This window comes from Arachis stenosperma, chromosome 3 (genome assembly GCF_014773155.1).
Source record: "Arachis stenosperma cultivar V10309 chromosome 3, arast.V10309.gnm1.PFL2, whole genome shotgun sequence".
In the NCBI taxonomy this organism is placed as follows: Eukaryota; Viridiplantae; Streptophyta; class Magnoliopsida; order Fabales; family Fabaceae; genus Arachis; species Arachis stenosperma.
This window is the reverse complement of record NC_080379.1, coordinates 4,003,140-4,023,462: the sequence shown is the minus strand read 5'-3', so window position 1 is coordinate 4,023,462 and position 20,323 is coordinate 4,003,140. Positions and strand designations below refer to the sequence as shown.

The 20,323-nt window shown below is 32.2% G+C and overlaps 3 protein-coding genes and 1 non-coding gene across 4 annotated transcripts; 2 read left to right on the top strand and 2 right to left on the bottom strand.

Moving 5' to 3' along the window:
* Window positions 1-2,322: 2,322 nt before the first annotated feature.
* Window positions 2,323-4,495, top strand: LOC130967633 (RING-H2 finger protein ATL65). The gene has a single exon (XM_057892579.1). It carries the CDS (start codon window positions 2,447-2,449, stop codon window positions 3,728-3,730), a length of 1,284 nt encoding a protein of 427 aa, XP_057748562.1. The 5' UTR covers window positions 2,323-2,446; the 3' UTR covers window positions 3,731-4,495.
* Window positions 4,496-9,594: 5,099 nt separating this feature from the next.
* Window positions 9,595-14,641, top strand: LOC130967632 (probable CoA ligase CCL6). Its single transcript, XM_057892578.1, has 19 exons — window positions 9,595-9,837; window positions 10,110-10,173; window positions 11,124-11,213; window positions 11,318-11,374; window positions 11,482-11,530; window positions 11,622-11,698; window positions 11,780-11,819; window positions 11,925-12,019; window positions 12,123-12,287; window positions 12,384-12,494; window positions 12,587-12,674; window positions 12,753-12,819; window positions 12,904-12,979; window positions 13,055-13,172; window positions 13,269-13,514; window positions 13,600-13,739; window positions 13,874-14,059; window positions 14,162-14,281; window positions 14,367-14,641. Exons 1-19 carry the CDS (start codon window positions 9,683-9,685, stop codon window positions 14,412-14,414), a joined length of 1,992 nt encoding a protein of 663 aa, XP_057748561.1. The 5' UTR covers window positions 9,595-9,682; the 3' UTR covers window positions 14,415-14,641.
* On the bottom strand, window positions 9,962-10,035 carry TRNAI-AAU (transfer RNA isoleucine (anticodon AAU)). Its single transcript has one exon. It is a non-coding gene; the product is annotated as a tRNA-Ile (tRNA).
* Window positions 14,570-16,231, bottom strand: LOC130967634 (cold-regulated 413 plasma membrane protein 1). Its single transcript, XM_057892580.1, has 4 exons — window positions 15,973-16,231; window positions 15,415-15,522; window positions 15,241-15,311; window positions 14,570-15,035 (listed from the first exon to the last, which is right to left on the bottom strand). The coding sequence occupies exons 1-4, from the start codon at window positions 16,140-16,142 to the stop codon at window positions 14,782-14,784; spliced, it is 603 nt and encodes a 200-aa protein (XP_057748563.1). The 5' UTR covers window positions 16,143-16,231; the 3' UTR covers window positions 14,570-14,781.
* Between the last annotated feature and the right edge of the window lie 4,092 nt (window positions 16,232-20,323).

The following is a 20,323-nucleotide window of genomic DNA, read 5'->3' as shown; positions in this document are numbered from 1 at the left end:
TTTTTCTTCGTTTTATTTTTTTGTTCTTGTTAATAGAGTAAAACAAGAAGAAAAAGATGAATAAGAAAAAAAAAGAAGAGGATGATGATAATGATAATGAAAAAGAAGAAGAAGAAAAAGAAGCAAAAGATGAAGAGGAACAATTGGAAGAGTTTTGAATTATACAGCACTTATTAGAATATAAATACATCAACATTTTTTAATAAAAACACATAAATATCCTAGTTTTTATACCAAAATTTTGCTACAGACACACAAAAATATTTTATTTAGTGTTGTAATTTTTTCTTTTTCCTTCTTCTTTCTTTCTTTCTTTTAATTGAATGAATGTAGGTTCATACTCTTTTAAATATTTTTATAGCATTATGTGTTTCTTCTCTATTTTTTTTGTTTGATTTTTTTTATTTTTCTTCTCGTTAAAAGAGTAAAACAAGAAGAAAATTGAGAATGTAAAACAAGAAGAAAAAGATGAATAAGAAAAAAAGAAGATAATGAATATGAGGAAAAAGAAGAAGAAGAAGAAGAAGAAGAACAAAAGATAAGGAGGAGAAAGAGGAAGAATTTTGAATGATGGAGAACTTATCAGAATAAAAATACACAAAAAATTCTTCGCAATAACACATAAATATCTTAGTATTTTACATCGAATTTTTGTTACAAACTTCAACTAACTAAAAAATGCACTAAAATTACTTAATAATTGTGATACACAAACTCAGTTTGGAAACAACACAAAAAATGACTGAATTATCAACAAAAACACATTCAAATCAATTTTGGATTAGGCAACGTTATCAATATGGCAAAAATTCGATGATAACGATAATAATAACGATGATAACGATAATGACGATATGTATAAGAAAAAGACAACGATGATGATGATGAAAATAATTGAGGAGAAGGAAGAAAAGGAAGGAGGAGAAAAAATTTCAATTAAAAAAGAAGGAAGTGGTGTTGGTAACGACTCCCTTGTTCCACTATCTGGAGCTATTTAAACGAACCAATTTAGAATTTTTCGATGTACTAGTATTAGCAATAGCAAGTGCATCTTTGATCCAGTCATCAATTCTCTCGAGAGGCTACAATTGTCGCGAGCAAACATATTAATGACGAGGAAGGCATTTTTGCTATGCTACAAATACTTTACTTGTTCTGCTATTCTGCACAAACCTGGCTGAGGAAGAATTACGAAAGATATAAATATGCGGATTAAAAGCTAAAGTTTAGAACATACGATAATGAAAGGAAAAAATAATGAAAAAGAAAAAAAAAGAAAAAAAGACGAAGTATTAGCAGTGACGAAAAAAAAGAAGAAAAAAAAAAGAAAAACTTACAATTGAAGCGCAAAGATAAAATAAGTATATGTGAGGGTAAATAATTTAGTTAAATTTATGGTGAAAACTCAGGTGAAGTCGACTTTACGTGAAGTTGATACCTGAAAACCGTTAAATGATTTGATTAATTTGACTAAATTTTTATCCAACGATTCTTAGTCTCAGGTATAAACTTCACGTAAAATCGACTTCACCTGAGTTTTCACATAAATTTATTTGATTAAATAATTTATAAATAGAGATTAATTGAAATACTTGAGAGTACTTCTTTATATGAAATAACTAATTTGGGTCGATACCGTTTGTTTTAAAATTGCATTATTATAGAAGTAACCTAAAAGGAAAAATACAACCTAAACATTACAAATATTATGTAATAAAAGAGTATTTATAAGTTGAAACTAGAATAGAATGGGAATGTTAGTAGTAAGAAAGTAATAATAATGTTTGAATGTTTGGCGCCTAAGATGGCAGAAGCAGAAAGATGGCGCGTGGAACAGAAGATGGAAGGTGAAGGCGCAGTTGCAGTTGGGTCTAAATTCTAAACTCTTAAATTCAGCAAACCATGACGTGTCGCAGCACCACAACCCACACATAAACCTTTCTAAGTGCTGCCAAAAAAGTCAACACCGCTAAATTAACACACGCAATCATTTCTCTCCAAATTAAATGTCTTTTGTGACATCTTTTGCTTGCTAAATCAAATCAAAGTTTTGCCAACACTAATATACTATTAAGCAAAATCCAATAAATAATTAATGTTTTTTTTTTCTCACTCGATAATTAACTAGTAATATTTTATTTTTTAACTGATAAAATAAAAATCTATATAATTACACTATTTTGTTTCGTATATTTAATGAGATAATCTGATATACAAATATTTTTATATAAAATTAATAATTTGTAAGAATGAATTTGAAATAGAAATAGATAGTGGTTTATTTGAGGAAGAGGAAGGATTTGTATTAGAAAGAGAAGTAGAAGAAGATAAATCCACAGTCAACGGTTTAGTTTTGTGCATTGCATTATCAATTGCACAGTGTCAGAGACTCACTCTCTTTCTCTTCTCTTCTCTTCTCTTTTTTCTTTCTCTCTCTCTCTGTCTCATGCAGATGCATCACCATCATCATCCTAATTCAACCACCATCATGCCACCTTCTTCTTCTCATCATTGGATATGGCCTCCAACACCATCTCCATCTCCATCTCCATCTCCATCCGCCACCTTCGCCAAGTCAACGCTGCCGCCACCGTCACCTTCTAAGTCTCCGGTGGACTTCAGCCCTCCCCTCATAGCAATGGTTGTTGTCATCGCCGCCGCCTTCCTCCTCGTTACATACTCCCGTCTCATAGCCCGCCACCTCACTCCTCCACTCCACCGCCTCATAAGACGCTTTCGCCGTCGCCGCCGCACTCATTCCTTCCTCCCTTCCTCCTCCGGCGACCTAGACTCCCTCCCTTACTACTACGACTCCCCCTTCGACCCTCATATCCCACCTTCCTCCTTCTCCCCTTACGGCCTCGACGACTCCGTCATCAAAACCATCCCTTTCTCCCTTTACGCCGCCCTATACGCCGGCGAACTCAACAGCACCTCCTCTCGCCGTTCATCTTCACGCCGCGATTGCGCCGTTTGCCTCTTCGAATTCGAAGACGATGATTACGTTCGAACCTTGCCTCTTTGCTCACACACCTTCCATGTTGATTGCATCGATGCTTGGCTTCGTTCCCACGCAAACTGCCCTCTCTGCCGCGCCGGGGTTCTCTCCGCCGCCTCGCCGTTTACTCCCATGTTCGCCGCCAGGATTCGCCCAAGTCTCGACGACGATGCCATCTTCCACCGGATAGCGGCGGAGCACACTCCGCCTCCGCCGGAGGACTATCGTCATGCTACGACGGCGGTTTCGGCGGCGCCGGAGATTACCGTGGAAGTTCCCGAGGAGGGGTTCAACGGGAGGGACTTTCTATTGAAACGTTCTTATTCGTTTGGGTTCGAAAGGAGCTTGGCGTCGGAGAGGATGTTGGTGATGGAGCCGGCGACGGCGTCCCCATGGCGGTACCGGAGAGGAGGGAGCAGCAGCAGTTTCTGGAGTAAGAGACCTTCGCCGTTTGGGTCTATTGGGAAGCCGAGGGTGTTCTCTTTCAGATACTACAGAGGGATGAAGTCACCGTTTTTCCGGCGAAGAGGGTTTTTTCCGTTATCGGAGTCAAGCATGAGGTACGCCGGTGGCGGGAGCTCGTCGCGGCGGAGTAAGTCCATCGCTAGCCCCATGTTCTTAAGGTCTTCCGTATTGACCTCGGCAGCTGGCGCGGCGGGGTTTTCGTCGAGCCGGCTGAGATGCGGAGATCCCGAGGCGCTGCTTTCGCCGGAGAGGTTCAACAGAAGATGAAAGAGAAAAAGAAAAAAAGGTGAAATTTGGAACTGGGTAGGAGAAAAGATTAATTTTTTGGTGGAATTGAGTGCAAAGGGGACACGTGGAAGATGGTGATTGAAGGATGGTTCATTGGAAGAACCGCCGGAGAGAAGGGAGGGGTTTGAAGTTTGAAGCGGTGGTGGTGGATGGCGGTGCAGTGGGTCAGGTCAATGGTGGAATTAAATGGTTGGGGTGGTCGCATGCGTTTAATTTAATGAGATTGGTCTGGCAATTTGTAGAGCCTCATTAATGGCACCCCTTTGCTACAGCATTTATTTTAGAGAGAGAGAAAGAGAGAGGTATTATGTTAAGTATTGTCTCTGTGACTCTCTCTGCTCATCAGAGAGGTGAGAGTTTTAAATGAGGAAGGTCATAAATGAGAAGAGATGGTTGTGTTTGGTTCATTGGAGAATGAAGAGTGAGAGAGGAGGGTGGGTTTTGGAATTTTGCATAATAATAATATAGGACTATATAAATATTTTTTTTGTTATGGCACCGACTTATGAGATCCGAATGCATGTGGAAAATGATAATAGAGTATAGAGACTATATAGCTAGGGTTAGTTTTGTATAGTGGGGGGTTATGAGTTATTACTTACTATGAGTCATGGCCAGAGACGGAAGGCATTAATTGTATATGGCATTGGGTATGCTGACAAGCAACATTGCTTTGATTCGTTTAATGTGTCAATGTGAACCCTTTCATCATCACATAATTAATGCCATTTATATGCTTTTCAACTTGGGAATCTTTCCATGCAATTTTACCATGGTCACTCACTCTACCTAGGGTTACCTCTTCTCAATTTTTTGTGTATGGTCTACCTCAATTTCTATTATGTCTCATTATTCAATGCCTATATTTCTCAACTTACGTGCATGAATTCACCTCCTTTCTCTTTTTTGACAAACCACATCTCAGGCCGTAGTCTCTACCATGCTATTTCCGCCATCAATTATTATACTAATATTCTGTGTTTATTAAAATCAACAATATCAATCATCATTATAAATATATATTAGAACATAAATATACATTAAAAATAAATTAAATTATATATATTTATACATAAATATATTAATAATTAATAAATTTTTTATTATTATATTACTAATAGATTAGTTTTTTTTTGTAAATTTTACTTCTATTTTCATATTTTCATGATTTAATTATTAATTGGTAAACTACATCAGAGCTCTTTAAGCCAAATCCGGCCCATATTCTCTTCGGAACTTTAACAAGCCCATCAATTTGGGCCACCCAATCATGTAGTTAAACATTGAAAGTCTGAAATTGGGGCTGTCTAACACTAATTTCGCAGCTGCTCAAGTAATAATCTATATATGCCTTTTAATATGTTGGGTTCAAATTTTAGTAAATATACTAAATATTGAAAGGATCTCTTTAATATTGTGTAAATTATTGTAACTCTTCTATTGTGAATAGATATCATATTTTAAATATACACTATTTTTAAAGAGTTATATTTTTTAGCCAAAAATATAATATTTTAAATATACAATTTTTTAAAAGAATTATATCTCTTTAGCCAAATAATATTACATATCGTTATTATAATTAACAATATATGAATAATTTGTAACTGTTTATTAGTATTAATAATAACACTAATAAATTAATTAAATATGTAAATACCTTTTATGGATGTTATACCAACTCGATCCAATCTACCTGAACTTTTAATATATAATGAGCATGTTCATATATATAATGAAGGTGGGAACTCACCTGCAGTCGCAAGTTGTTTCTGAATCGTTGACACGTGTTACTGTATGGTTTAAAAAAAAAATCGATTTATTTTATACAAATGGTTTATTTAAAAAAATCGGTTTGAATAGATCAAATAACTACTTTTAAAATAATTTAAATTCTTTCTGCGTGTTATTCTTAAATTCCTAATAGATGAATTTGATATGTTCTTTTTCTTCATTCATGTCGACCAATTTTTTTTTTAAATTTATCTGAAACTTTTTTTTATTTAATTTTTGTCAAATATATGTATACAAATTGTTTGAAAAAGTAAAATTTAGTATTATGAAAAAGAAACAAAATTCACGGTTTTTTTATAGGAATGGCATAAATAATATCATCTGTCCTTTTTTTGCGTCTCTGTTTCTATTTTCTTGATGAGTTTTGTTTTGTTTCCCATAACTTACATTTTCAGTTGTTTTTAAATTAAGCTGGAAACAGATTTTAAATTAAGCTGTAAAAATATGTTCAATTGCAAATTTATTGTTAAATTAAATTTTATGGTAATCAATCAATTAATTTTTATTTTACTAATAAACTATTTTCATGCAAATTATTGTTGATTTTTCAATATTATTCTATAAATAAATTATTTTTTTAAGACACGTTTCACTTGTCAACTAGAATTTATTTTTTAATGAAATTAGAATTTATTTTCAATAAAACAAAAGTATCTAATCAAAATATTAATTTGATCTCCTTAAATAATTGAACATAATATTATTAATTTTGTCTACAACAAAAAATTTTAATAAATTTTTTCAAAATAAAATTGATTCAAAAATAGAAAAAAAAAAGAACAACTAATGAAAATATTTATTTTGACATTGCCATCAAGAATAGGATAGCCATAGAAAAAATTCAACCAAATAAAAAGGACCTAACTCATACAATTAAACTACCATCATATCATCACAATAAACTATAACATCACAAACTAAAGAGACATATAACAAATATGAGAGAGATCATGCCAAAATTTCAACAATGCTCATGCTATCAAGTAGTCTACGTTATACCATAATCACATTTTTGTCTTCCATCACATGAAATTGCCATGAATTATCTTGGCATTTATGATCCTGAACATCAAAATGATGTGATGACATAAATATGTACGTATTTATTAAATAATTTTCATCATTCACAGAGGAATGAATAAAAACATAAATTAAGAAATACATTTGAAATAATAAATTTGATTAAGAAATATAAATAAAAGGAACATACGTAATTGAAAGTTTCATATTAATTCTGAAAAAGGGATTGAAAAAGAACGAATTTTACATGCGAAACAAAGAAAAAGGAAATAAAAATAACTGCTTGATCCAATTCAAACCGATTTTTTTAAATAAACCATTTATATAAAATAAACCGATTTTTTTAAACTATATAGTAATACGTGTCAGCCATTCAGAAACAACTTTACCTCCAATCTGTGAGTTCCTGCCATAATGAGGGGATGGGATTCGAACTAAATCCCTCTTTTATATACAAGTATTTTATGTTGTCAAACTAAGCATTCAATCTGCTAATAATACAAAAAATTTGTAACTTTAGATAGATTTAATGATGATTATGTTATTTTTAATTTCTAATATAGACATAATTTTGTAATTTTTATATTATTAATGTTTATAAAATGTGAAAGGATTAAATATTTTATTTGTTAAAAATATTTTATTTTTTACGAATGTAACTGGATAGGGTCATGTGGAAAGGTTTAGGTGTATGTGGGTGGAGTTTCGGTTAAACCCGCAACTAAGATACAAAAATGTTATTTATATACTAAAATAAGTTATTAATGTATTTATATATAAAACTATAAATACATATGTGGTTTAATTCATTTTTAATGTGTATTTATATTTTAACATATATTTTATACTAGTGGCTGATTTTAGTGTACATGTAACATTACTCGCTAAGATAAGAGAGGTTTTAGAAAAATAATTTACACTCAATATATAATAGAATTATGTTGTAACTTGAATCATATCCTACTTTAATTATTGCTACCCTTAGTGAAACAAAACGTTTGACAACATGAATTAATTGGAAGTTCGTTCATTAATCAATCATCTATTTATGTATATGTTTATTTATTTGGGTAGTTCAACTCTTGAATTTTTCTATTTATTAGTACATTATTTCTACGTTATTCTGTGATAGTAAATACTTATTAAATTCGAGACTTGAGAGTTGAAAATATATAAATTCTATATTAAGGATTTTGCAACCTTAAGAATGCACATGTTTGACAAAAGGGTGCACTTTCATGTAATAATAATAATAATAATAATAATAATAATAATAATAATAATAATAATAATAAATCTTCTGTGTATACTGTATAGCACTATGCAATACTTCAATTATAATATTGATGAAAATATTATACAAATAAATAAGAACAATAACTTGTATATTGGGGGTCACCTAATTTAGTTAAGTGTACACTATTGTTAAGATTTTAAGATGGGTTTGACTTAGTATACCTAATGATACCCTAACATATAAGCAAAGCATTAATTAAACTTGCCTACCTTATCTACCAAAACTCATTTTTCTTCCACCGTGGTTTTATTCTTCATTTAATATATTTTATTCTTCTTCAAAATGTCGCTTTAAATTCACATTTATCCAATGGTTAAAAAGTCAAGGCATGCAAAAGGGATGATGGAGACAAAAAAATAGAAGTGGTAAGAAGATAGGAAAAATTTTAAATATATCTAAAATATCAGTATTCTAATAATTTTAACCGTTAATTTTAATTAATATATAATATATATTTTTATAATTAAAACGAACAATTAAAATTATTAGAACAACAGTGTATCTAATATATTTAAAATTTTTCTAAAAAATAATCAAATTGATGTTTAGTTATGGCAAAATTTCTACCCAAAAAAACATACAATAAAAAAGATACTGTTTCATTTTTATAATATCGTGTAAGTAATATCTATAATTATATATTTATTAAATTTAATATTTTTTGGTGATTAAATCTAATATTATTTAATTATTCTAACAATAATTAAATATATAAAATAAAATAATTTATTTAAAATAATTTTTCATTATCTTCTAAAGATTTTTTTTATAGTAATATTAGGTGGTTGATATTTAAATGTGCATTATTATTGGACAGGCAGGTGGTTTCACTATCAACAATGGACACCATTAATGCACCTGCATTAGTAGCCCCCCCATAAATAATTACTACACTTCTAATAGTAATATAATATGCCTGCTACATAGCAGTTCTTTCAATGAGGTACATATATATATATATATATATATATATATATATATATATATATATATATATATATATATAAATATAAATAAATTTGGTTTTTGTTTTTAATTTTATGTTTCTATTTTCATCTATCCTTGTTTTGATAACTTTTGTGAATTGCTAGTAATAAGAGATCTTAATACTTAAGCTTCTTTATACATCATTATAGTTACACAAAACGGTATTAGGTATTATTTTATTAAATAAATAAGTAACCAACAATAAAGTGAATAAACTCAATTAGTAGTATATGATTGGTAAATAACGTTTTCTCCCTTTATTGTTTTCCAAATTCAAAAAATAATAAATAGGAAATTAAAGGAGAATTTTCCTTATAAATTTCTGATTTTTGGGATGGCAAGATTCACCAAACTTTTACAGCCAAAATAAATGCATTCGGCCATTGATGTGGTACCTTGCTCAAATCATGCAAAAAGCCAGATATCATCCATAAGAGGCCCATAAATTATAAACACTGCTACCAAAATATATTTTATTCTTTTTAATATATTTTTATATTAGCAAAAAAGAATTTGAGATTCACATTTTTTTTTTTGCTAATAACAGGAAATTAAATTGAATGTATGCTTTTTTATATATTTATAAAATTCTTAAATAAATTAGAGTATGTGAATAATCATAGTTAAGACATATATACATGAAAGTATATGGAATAATTAATAATTTATGGGATTATATAGGTGTGAAAACTTTTATTAAATGTTGATTGTAATTTATTGCTTCAGCCCAACGAACTTTCCTAACACCATTGTCCCTCTGATAAATTCATATGTACTCTTTTATACAAAGTTGAAAATGATTATTAGATAGTAGTAAGAAAGAAAGAAAAGAGATGAGAATGGAGGAAGCATACATTGTGAAGGTGGAGGAAGGAAGAGAAGCCAGTCATGATAAGCCTTCAGCAGGTCCAGTGTACAGATGCATCTATGCCAAAGATTCTCTTCTTCACTTGCCACCTCACTTGGATTCTCCATGGCAATTTTTCAGGTCACTTTTCACTTCTCTTGCCATCATCATCCTATGTTCAAAAGCGGATAAATGTTAGCTTCAATGTAATGAATTATCAAAACAATGCTTGGCATTTTTAGTAGAGGAAAAAAAGAGTATAATTTGGCCCATGCAGGTCTCGAACCTGCGACCTTCGCGTTATTAGCACGACGCTCTAACCAGCTGAGCTAATAAGCCAGTTGTTATTATTTGAACATTAATTTATTCATATGTTAAAAATAATTTGTCAAGTTTGATTCATCCTATTACAGGGACTCTGCAAGCAAGTACCCCAGCAAGGCAATGCTGGGTCGTCGTCAAAAATCTGAATCAGAGGTTTCAAGATTCATTTGTTCCTTCCTTCCTCTTTCTTCCTTCCATTTATTTCCTGTGAAAAACAACATATATACTTTTGCCATACTTTCCAATTTAAATATAATCACACCCTAATATATAAGTATACCGAGATGCCAAAAATTCAAGAATGCTATTTAGTATTTAGTATTTACACATTAAAATTAAATATTAAAATTAGTGGTATTCATGTATAAATACACATATAACTTAATTCATTTTTAATATATATTTTATATTTAAATATATATTCTATCCTAACAGCTAATTTTAGAAATTTTAGTATATATCTAATATAATTGTTAAATCATCTTCAGTCAATAATCAATTATTGGACCATGGCTAAACAAATGCACACACTCTATTTTATTTTAAAATTACTCTTTTATTTTTTTTCCTTTCAAAATTACAGTCATTTTTGTCCACCTCAAATCCTAAATTCTCCTAAATTCTAAACCTTAAATTAGTTTTACTTTATTCCAATATTCCTTTTACTTAAGTTTTGAAATTTTTTATTGTTTTTAGTTTTGAATATTTCTTTGTAATGTTCATTGCTTTCCAATTATTGGGTAATTTTAAATTAATGGGCTGAATTAATGTTGACTCTTAACTTTTTGTTTAACATGAATAATAGTGATAGATCAAAATTAAATAGACTTTTATTACGGAAAAATAGAGGGAAGAGGTTATATGTAACCAAATTAACAATGATATAAATTAAACTCATAAGCCAAAAAGGATTTCATGATCATATAAAATTCAAACATATTATTTGTACACCAAAATAAGCCACAAAAATTACATATTAAAAATAAATTAAATTATATATGTATTTATACACATATATATTGGTGATTGATTTTAGCTGCTGGTTTTAGTGTACAAATAGCATTTTTGGTTTGCAATGTTAACTATATGAACTGGAATTGCAGGTTGATCCATATAAATGGCTGACATATCAGGAGGCTTATGAAACAGCTATCAGAATTGGTTCAGCCATCAGTAGCCGTGGTGTCAACCCTGTAATAACCCACCTCACCATCTTTCTCCCTCATGCTAATTTGTAAATTTGTACACAGCTAGTATAACTAGCTAGCTAATACTTCATTTTATATGTCATTAATAGGGTGATCATTGCGGAATATATGGAATTAACTGTCCAGAATGGATAATTACAATGGAGGTATATATAAATAAATATAGTACCTTGAAATTTTGTAGTGAAAAAATGATACTTGATCAGCAAGAAACTGTTTAGTACTAAACTTGGTTTAAATTTGGTGGCTGCAGGCTTGTAATAGCCATTCAGTAACATATGTCCCATTATATGACACACTTGGTATGTTTTTCATTCCTTTTCTCATTGATTTCTAGATGATTTTTGTTATTCCAAACATTTCCCTAATGATTCTTGAGGTACCTAAGAACAGGTCCAAATGCAGTGGAGTTTATCATAAACCATGCTCAAGTTTCAATAGCATTTGTACAGGAAAACAAGATTCCTTCTGTGAGTTCTACTTCCTGAGTTTGCATTTGAGTTAGTTCTTCAATTTGTTGGAGATGATATAACTGTTTCTGTATTTCACAGATTTTGTCTTGTCTTGGTCAGTGTTCTTCGAATCTTAAAAGTATGTCAAGTGATTCTACTTTCTTTCAGTTTCTGAGCTTCTGTTATATTAAGGCTAATTTCCTTCTTTTCAATGCTAACCAACTTCTACAATCTAATAATGTAGCTATTGTGAGTTTTGGTAATGTTTCGACCGCGCAAAAGAAGGAAGCTGAGGAACATGGTACATCCTGCTTCTCTTGGGAAGAGTTTCTCCAGTTGGTAGGAAACAAAGCTTGATTTTTAATTGCATATTCATGTTTAAAAGCAAAAACTTTGAACCACTTTGATTTGTTTAATCCTGTATGTTCTGCTCTGCATGCAGGGGAACCTGGATTGTGATCTACCACCAAAAAAGAAGACTGATATATGTACAATCATGTACACAAGTGGAACAACAGGCGAACCGAAAGGTGTCATAATTAAGAATGAGGCGTTCATGGCTGAAGTTTTGTCTATTGATCAAATACTTCATTTAACAGACAAAGCAGTAAGATAACAATCTTCTTGAATGTTCACAAGTTTCATACCACACCTTGTCCTGTTTCGATTTTTCTCTACTCATAATATGTACTACTTGCTGCAGGCAGGCGAAGATGATGTGTACTTCTCTTTTCTTCCTCTTGCTCATGTCTATGACCAGATAATGGAGACCTATTGCATTTATAGGGGAGCCTCAATCGGATTCTGGAAAGGCGTAAGATTTGGATTCAGTTTTTATCATTAGTATTTTGCTCCTTTCTTGTATATGTCTCATTTTGATGCTTCATTCCATGTTAATTGTTTCAGGATGTGAGGTTCTTAATGGAGGATATTCAGGTGTTGAAGCCAACTATATTTTGTGGCGTTCCTAGAGTTTTCGACCGTGTTTATGCCGGTAGAGAGACATTACTTTTGTCCTACTGCTACCTTAACTCAAATGTCTTATGTTATAACCAATGACTTGTGCCTGAAGGTATCAACAGCAAAATTTCATCCGGAGGAGCGTTGCGAAGTGCATTGTTTCAGTATGCATATAATTAGTACGTTTCGCCACTAAACAATTCTATTTTAGACCCTTAATTTCCAAAATCATGCAAAGTAATTAGTCTAGATTCTGATGACAGCAAGTTGGGATACTTAGAGAAGGGTCTTCCACAAGACAAAGCAGCACCATTTTTTGATAGGCTTGTATTTGATAAGGTAACTGCACTTTACTGTGATTTTTGTTGGTGAGATTTGACCTGAAAATTGGATTGATTTTTTCTTTTATGACAGATAAAGCAAGGCTTAGGTGGAAGAGTTCGGCTTCTGTTATCCGGCGCTGCTCCTCTGCCTCGGCACATTGAGGAGTTTCTAAGGATCACTAGTGGAGCTACTTTGGCACAAGGATATGGTATGATAATATGATATTAGTATCTTAGTTATAATTCTCTTGATCATACTAGTTGCTATGTTATATTGATGTGTTATCATTTTGAATATGTGACAGGTCTTACTGAAAGTTGTGGAGGATGTTTCACAGCATTAGGCAATGTGTTTTCCATGATGGGAACAGTTGGAGTCCCTATGACAACAATTGAGGCCAGGCTTGAATCCGTGCTGGAGATGGGATATGATGCACTTTCCAGTGAACCTCGTGGCGAAATTTGCCTTAGAGGGACTACCTTGTTCTCAGGTTACCATAAGCGTGAAGATCTTACAGAAGAGGTCATGGTTGATGGCTGGTTTCACACAGGTAAGTTCTTAATTGTTGTTATGGAACAAACTTTGGAGAATGACTTGAAAATTGTGTTTCTGAATGATTTTTCAAACCATTGCAGGTGACATTGGAGAATGGCAGCCTAATGGAGCTATGAAAATCATAGATAGGAAAAAGAATATCTTTAAATTGTCTCAAGGAGAATATGTTTCTGTAGAAAATATCGAAAACAAGTATCTGCGATGCCCTCTTATAACATCGGTATGTTTCTGCATCAGTCACAGAACAATGCTGTTAGAGATATAACCATTTATGTAGTAACTCCTCCTGTTAGCTAAAAAATTATGTAATAATCTAGATAGTTTGTAGAGAGATATGATTTTTTTCCTATGCAGATTTGGGTCTATGGAAACAGTTTTGAGTCATTCTTGGTGGCTGTGGTGGTGCCAGATAGAAAAGCCCTTGAAGATTGGGCAGTGAAACATAATGCATCAACAGATGACTTTAAATCTTTATGTGAGAATTTGAAGGCAAGAAAATACATCTTAGATGAGCTCAACAGCACTGGTCAGAAACACCAAGTATGCACATGATTTCTTGAATTATAATACAGTATTCTGATATTGGCATTGGTAATAATGGTGGCTAAATTTGACATGAATGAAATCTATTATTCTCTTCAGCTTAGAGGCTTTGAGATGCTAAAGGCAATTCATCTGGAACCAGCTCCCTTTGACATGGATAGAGATCTAATAACTCCAACATTCAAATTGAAGAGACCACAATTACTCAAGTACTATAAGGTTTGTGTTATGTTCTAATATGCTAAAATGCTATTCATGTAAGAAAAACAAATCAATATTGTGTTACTGCTTATTTTATTTTCAGGATTGTATTGAGGAGCTATACAAAGAAGCCAAGGGAACCAAGGTGTGAGCAAAGTGGCAAGAGAGACTTTTATATGCACTATTTATATTATACTATTTTCTATATGATACAATGAAAAATCCAATAAGACTAGTTGAAAATATGTTGGGCATTGCAAAAGTTGAAACTTGATTTGTTTAGAATAGCAAGCAATGAACTTGATGGAAACCCAAATCATCCTGTAATATATATTCCACAGTAATGAAATTTGATTTTACATTGTTTACACATACAAACTATATAGGTCATACACAAATGAGCCATGAAGTAATGAAGTTCAACAAATGAATGATGCAAAAGACAAAATAGTTCAATTTACACAGAGCAAAAACCAAGAGTCTAAAATGCTGCTTCTGTTTTTTTTTCTGGTATGTTCCTAAAAGAGGATAACCACCAGGGCCCAAATGGGATAAACCAAGAGAAGGATTATGCCAACAGAATTGGATATGCCATGGGCTTTGGTGAAAGAGTTTCTGAATCCACCAGAGGCTCTAATGTGTTCTTGCAGCAAATAACATGCTATGATTAGGCATACTACCACACCAACAATGTTGTTTCTGAAAGTGCTTGCAATTAGAGATGGTGCAACAACAATAAGAAGAATCAATGCAGCAGGCAGTTCCAACCAATCTGCATTAACATGTATAACAAGAATCAATGCTTGTTAAAATATTATTGAAATGTACAACAAGAATAGCAGCAAAATATTTGCATGTTCAATGAATTGATTAACAACAAAGAGATTTCACAGATTATTAAACTATATACTATGCATCTTATTGTGAACAAGAGCAGGGTTACTCTCAAGTCTTAGAAGAATTTGTATGTATCATACCAGGGAAGTGTTTTGGAAGGAAAAGCCTTAGAACAACAGCAATAATGGCAATCCATTTTCCAATTTCTCCCCTGCATTAGCCAAGAATAAAAAAGAAATTTAATGTTAGAGAAAAATGATAATAATACAAATCAAAAAAGAAAAAAGATCAAAGAACTGTAACAAGATATTGACCTGAATACACCAAAAATAATTGAAGGCAGGCTGAAAAAAATATATGGAATGAGTAGTGCTGTAAGAATGTTTGTCTTCCAATTTGTACGGTCCAAAATCAACAAGTAACTGTAGAAAACAAACAGAAGTACTAAGTTAAATTTTAATTAAACAAATTTATATATATGAAAGTGATTACTATTTTAACCAGTAACTGTCAACTTTCATATAATAGGACAATCAATATTCAATATAAGTTGCTTAATGCACTAATGGACCCTTCTTAGCACTATGATTGATTATCTTCTTTGATCTTATCAACAAACTATAAACTTATCTATCACACTATCACCAACCCTATTAAGTATGAGACATTTAAGCCATACTAATAATTAGGTAAACCACTAAATTAACACTAATTTATTATATTCATCTCAAAATTTAAAAGGGAGCATTGATAATAGTATAAGAATTCCTCAACAAGTAAAAACAAGATAAAGGGTGGATTAAAGAACATAGAAGGAGAAGGAAGAGTTAGAGATAGGAGATGATGAATTATTATGGTTTGAGAAAACATACATAGCAGCAATGGCAGCAATCAATCCAAAAAAGGAAGCTCCAAAGCCTAAACCACCAAGCTTGATGGCATGATCAGCAAGCTTGTGAGCAGCCAAACTCAGCTCCATGAGATCAGAGCTAAGCAATTTTGCTGCTGCTTCATCTTGAAAAGCCATTGATCCCTTCCACATATCCTTTTGAATCAAATCAAGAAGAAATTTTATGATTGGAAAAGTCAAACAGTTATAGATATTATAGGTGGTGGCAATCCTAAAGAGTTATTATTATTATTATATTATAAGCATCTTCAAATCTTGCATTTACATGTTACATGACATGGTATGGTTGATTCCAGAAAGGCCACGTGGAGGTTCATTAAAGATTTTGTTTTGCATAATTTTTTTTAAGATTTAAGTTTCCATATATGGCGTATGATTACATTACAGCTGGCTTTTTCAACATCTGGAGTTTACTACTACTACTAATAATAATAATATAAATATAGAAGTAATTTAAATTGTATTTTGAGAAAGAAAAGTCCCACAAGTAACATATATGTAGGTATTATTATGTGCATGACTTTCATTTTTATAATAATATAATACTCACATGGATTTGCTTAGTATAGAATTTAGGAATAAACTTTCTTTTATTCAGTGAACTAATGATGTATAGTGTGTCAACAAAGAGTAATTAATTGAGCAAATATAAAGTAGTGTTTATTTTTAAAAATTAGAATTGAAATTATAAAATTGATATTTAATATTATTTTTAATGATGAGAGATTAAAATTAAAATTTTTGTTTTAGAATATAAAATTTCAGGTTCTATAATATCTTCAAAAAATAAAAATAGAAAAGACTAAAATTTCTGACACTAAAAATTAAAATTTTGATGATATTTTTTTAAAAAAATTATTTTTATTTAATTTTTTAAATTTTAAATTTATTATTTAATTTTAATATTTATTTTAAATTAAAAATAATACTTAAATATAATTTAATCTAATATATTTTAGATTAAACATAATACAAAAATTTAATTTAGGTTGAGTTATAAAAGTAATAGGATGACGTTGTACATATTATTATTCATTGTACTTTATTATTATAGGGTAAGTTGTATGTAGAGTGAAAGTCGCACTCTATACTATAATAATGAAAGGAAATAGCAAGTTTATAAATAAATATAACTAAAATGAATCATTAAATCGTTTTTCAATTTTCTAGAAAATATACATTTTTAACTTTTAGTTTTGATTGATCCATTCGAAAATTTTCTGATATGCGCCGATATGACAGCATTTGAAAATAATAAAAAAGGATTTCTAGTCTTTCTTCATGAAGATAATATTTTTTTCTCTTTTATAAATTTATTTTACTTCAAAATATTATTCAATAAGTTTTCTTGAACGAAAAAGTTCTGCATACAAGCTATTAGGGCTTGTATGCTTTACAAGCTCATTAAACAATAAAATCAAAATGGAAAAGTATATGGAACCAACTAATAATTAGCCAAGAATGGAACAACATAATTAATTATAATTAGTTTTATTAATTTATAATTTAATTTGTTTTTTAAATTATTGTTGACCATGTTCAAAATATGAGGGAAGATACGCTAGTAATAGGAGAGAATCACGGAACAGATCCTTTGATCATTAATTAGCTGATTCCATATAATTAATTATGTTTTATTAATGCGTAATACATGAAACATAGAAATAATATCCAAAACCATCCAATTTACAAGAAAAAGAAACATCCGTGTGCCTATCAGTAGCAACATCCAGTTAAAGTCACCGGTACCTCTGGTTTACCAGTTGACTGATTCTTGGCTTATATAGAGTTGGTTCCCTAGCATTGTTGAATCAAAATACGCGCTACTCCACGTACGTTAATTACACGCGCTATATAACACGCCGCGTATATCTAACTACCAAATTTAAAATATTTGTTTCCTTCTTCGTTTTTCGTTATTTTGAGATTTGGTTGTTCTTCTTTTCGCTCGTCTTCCGTCCTTCTTCTCCATCGTTCTTTTCCTCTCGTTTTCTAATTGGTATGTTCTTCGTTTACGTTATCTTTTTCCTTTTCTGCAATTCGAGCTTCGTTTTCTATTTTGATTTGTTGTTTCCTGAAATCAAAGTTTGAACTCGTTTTGAAGATAATGGATCATTCAACCTCAGATTGTCAGCTGAATCCAGGCGAAGTGGATTATGAATTTGAATCTAACGAAGTTCCTGAGGTTTGATTTACATAGGATTAGTATAAATTTTCTTTCAGTAATTTGTATAGCATTGTGTACTTGAAAAATTGCTGAACATTGATTGTGAAAGTAAGACGTCAATGTATTAGTTGTGATTAATTACCTGGAATTTATAGCAGACGCTCGGGTGTAGATCAATTCTTCTTTGGGTGTATTTTAGCTAGAAGTGTGGGTGTATCTACACTTTACTGGTTTTTTGTTATTTTAATTGAGTTGTTGTTTTTCAGGTGTATTATATCAGACATGATTGGATGTGTTTTTAGTTTTTGACATGGTGTATTATGCAGCCTGAGTATTTACAGTTTATGGCTTTAAAGGTCATTCTGTAGTTGAGTTGTTGCGGTTCGGGTGTATCATATTAGACATGATTGGGTGTATTTGAATGATATCTATGGGTGTATTCACAGTTCTGACACGGTGTATTTTGCAGCCTCTCTCGGTTGTTGATGACGAGCTTGTTCCGAAGGTTGGAATGACCTTTACCACCCTTAAAGATGTTGGAAAATTTTACAGGAACTACGCCAAGGCTGCAGGTTTCTCTACAAGAGTTCGGTGCACAAATAGGAAGGGAAACGAGATTAAGAATCAACTGATTACATGTAGCAGAGAGGGAAAATGGAGATCTAAAATATCTCCGACTGAGAAGACCAATCCGACAGCCGGTTCAAACTGTCCTGCAAGAATTTATATACACACATTGAAGGATGTCGGTGCTTGGATCATTTCAAAGGTTGTGCTGGATCATTCACACCCCTGCTGTCCAAGCAAAGCAGAGATGCTCAAACAGCACAGGGAACTAACCATGTCCATTCGTCGTACGATAGAGAATAACGAGGAGGCCGGTATCAGACCAAGCAAAACCTACCAATCATTTGTTGCCGCTGCCGGGGGTCACCGCGAGTTAAATTTTATCGAAAAAGACGTGAGGAATTACATTACCAGGGAAGTGCGGAATGTTTCCGAACAAGAAGATGCAAAGGAATTCGGGAAATATTTCTTAAGAATGAAAGAGAAGAATCCGAATTTCTTTTTTGAGATCGAACTCGAGGAGGATCAATCGATTAAGCTGGCTTTTTGGGCCGATGCAAGAAGTAGAGCCGCCTTTGAGTATTTCGGAGACATCATTTCATTCGACACCACCTACAATACAAACAGGTAACAAACTGTCCCTGTTTATGATGCTAAATTAATTTATTTTTACGAATCCGCAGCAGAGGTGTATATTGGCTGTCTCATTGGGTGTATTCGAAGCATTTGTTGGGGTGTACCTAATGATTTTGCATTCTGGACCATGGTAATTTGTTTCAGGTATAATTTGGTCTGTGGTTCTTTTGTTGGGGTGAATCACCACGGTCAGTCAACACTTCTCGGATGCTCTTTGATGAAGAACGAAGAAATTGAATCATTCAAATGGTTATTTCAATGCTGGCTTCGTTGCATGGGAGAAAACGCTCCGAAAGGGTTTCTCACCGATCAGTGCGCATCAATGAAAAGGGCTTTAGAGGCCTGTATGCCAACAACAGTTCACCGCTGGTGTATTTGGCACATCATGAAGAAGATTCCAAGCAAATTAAACGGGTACAAGGGACATGCGGATATCGAACAAGAAATGAGCCATGTTGTTTGGAACTCTCATAGCAAAGACTCATTTGATAGGAATTGGAACGATTTTCTGCTAAATTTTGTTCTTGCGGACAACAAGTGGCTTTCAGGTAATGTGTTTTTAAAATCTGCAGCAGAGGTGTAAATTGTATGTTCTCTCGGGTGTATTTTACAGTCTGTGTTTGGGTGTATTATGCAGATCTGTACGAAGACCGTCACATATGGGTTCTTATCTATCTGGATCACCACTTCTGGGCAGGGATGAGAAGCACACAAAGGAGCGAGAGTATGCATTCATTTTTTAACAAGTACATCACCCGGAACTGCTCGCTTATTCAGTTCGTCAAACAATACGATAATTGCCTCGGAAGCAGGGAGCAAGCAGAGAGAGAATCAGACGCTGCAGATTTTCATACGATCATACCGTGTGCAACCAAATCCTCCATTGAAGCTCAGTTTCAAGATGCGTACACTCATGAAAAGTTTAGGGAAGTCCAAGCGCAAT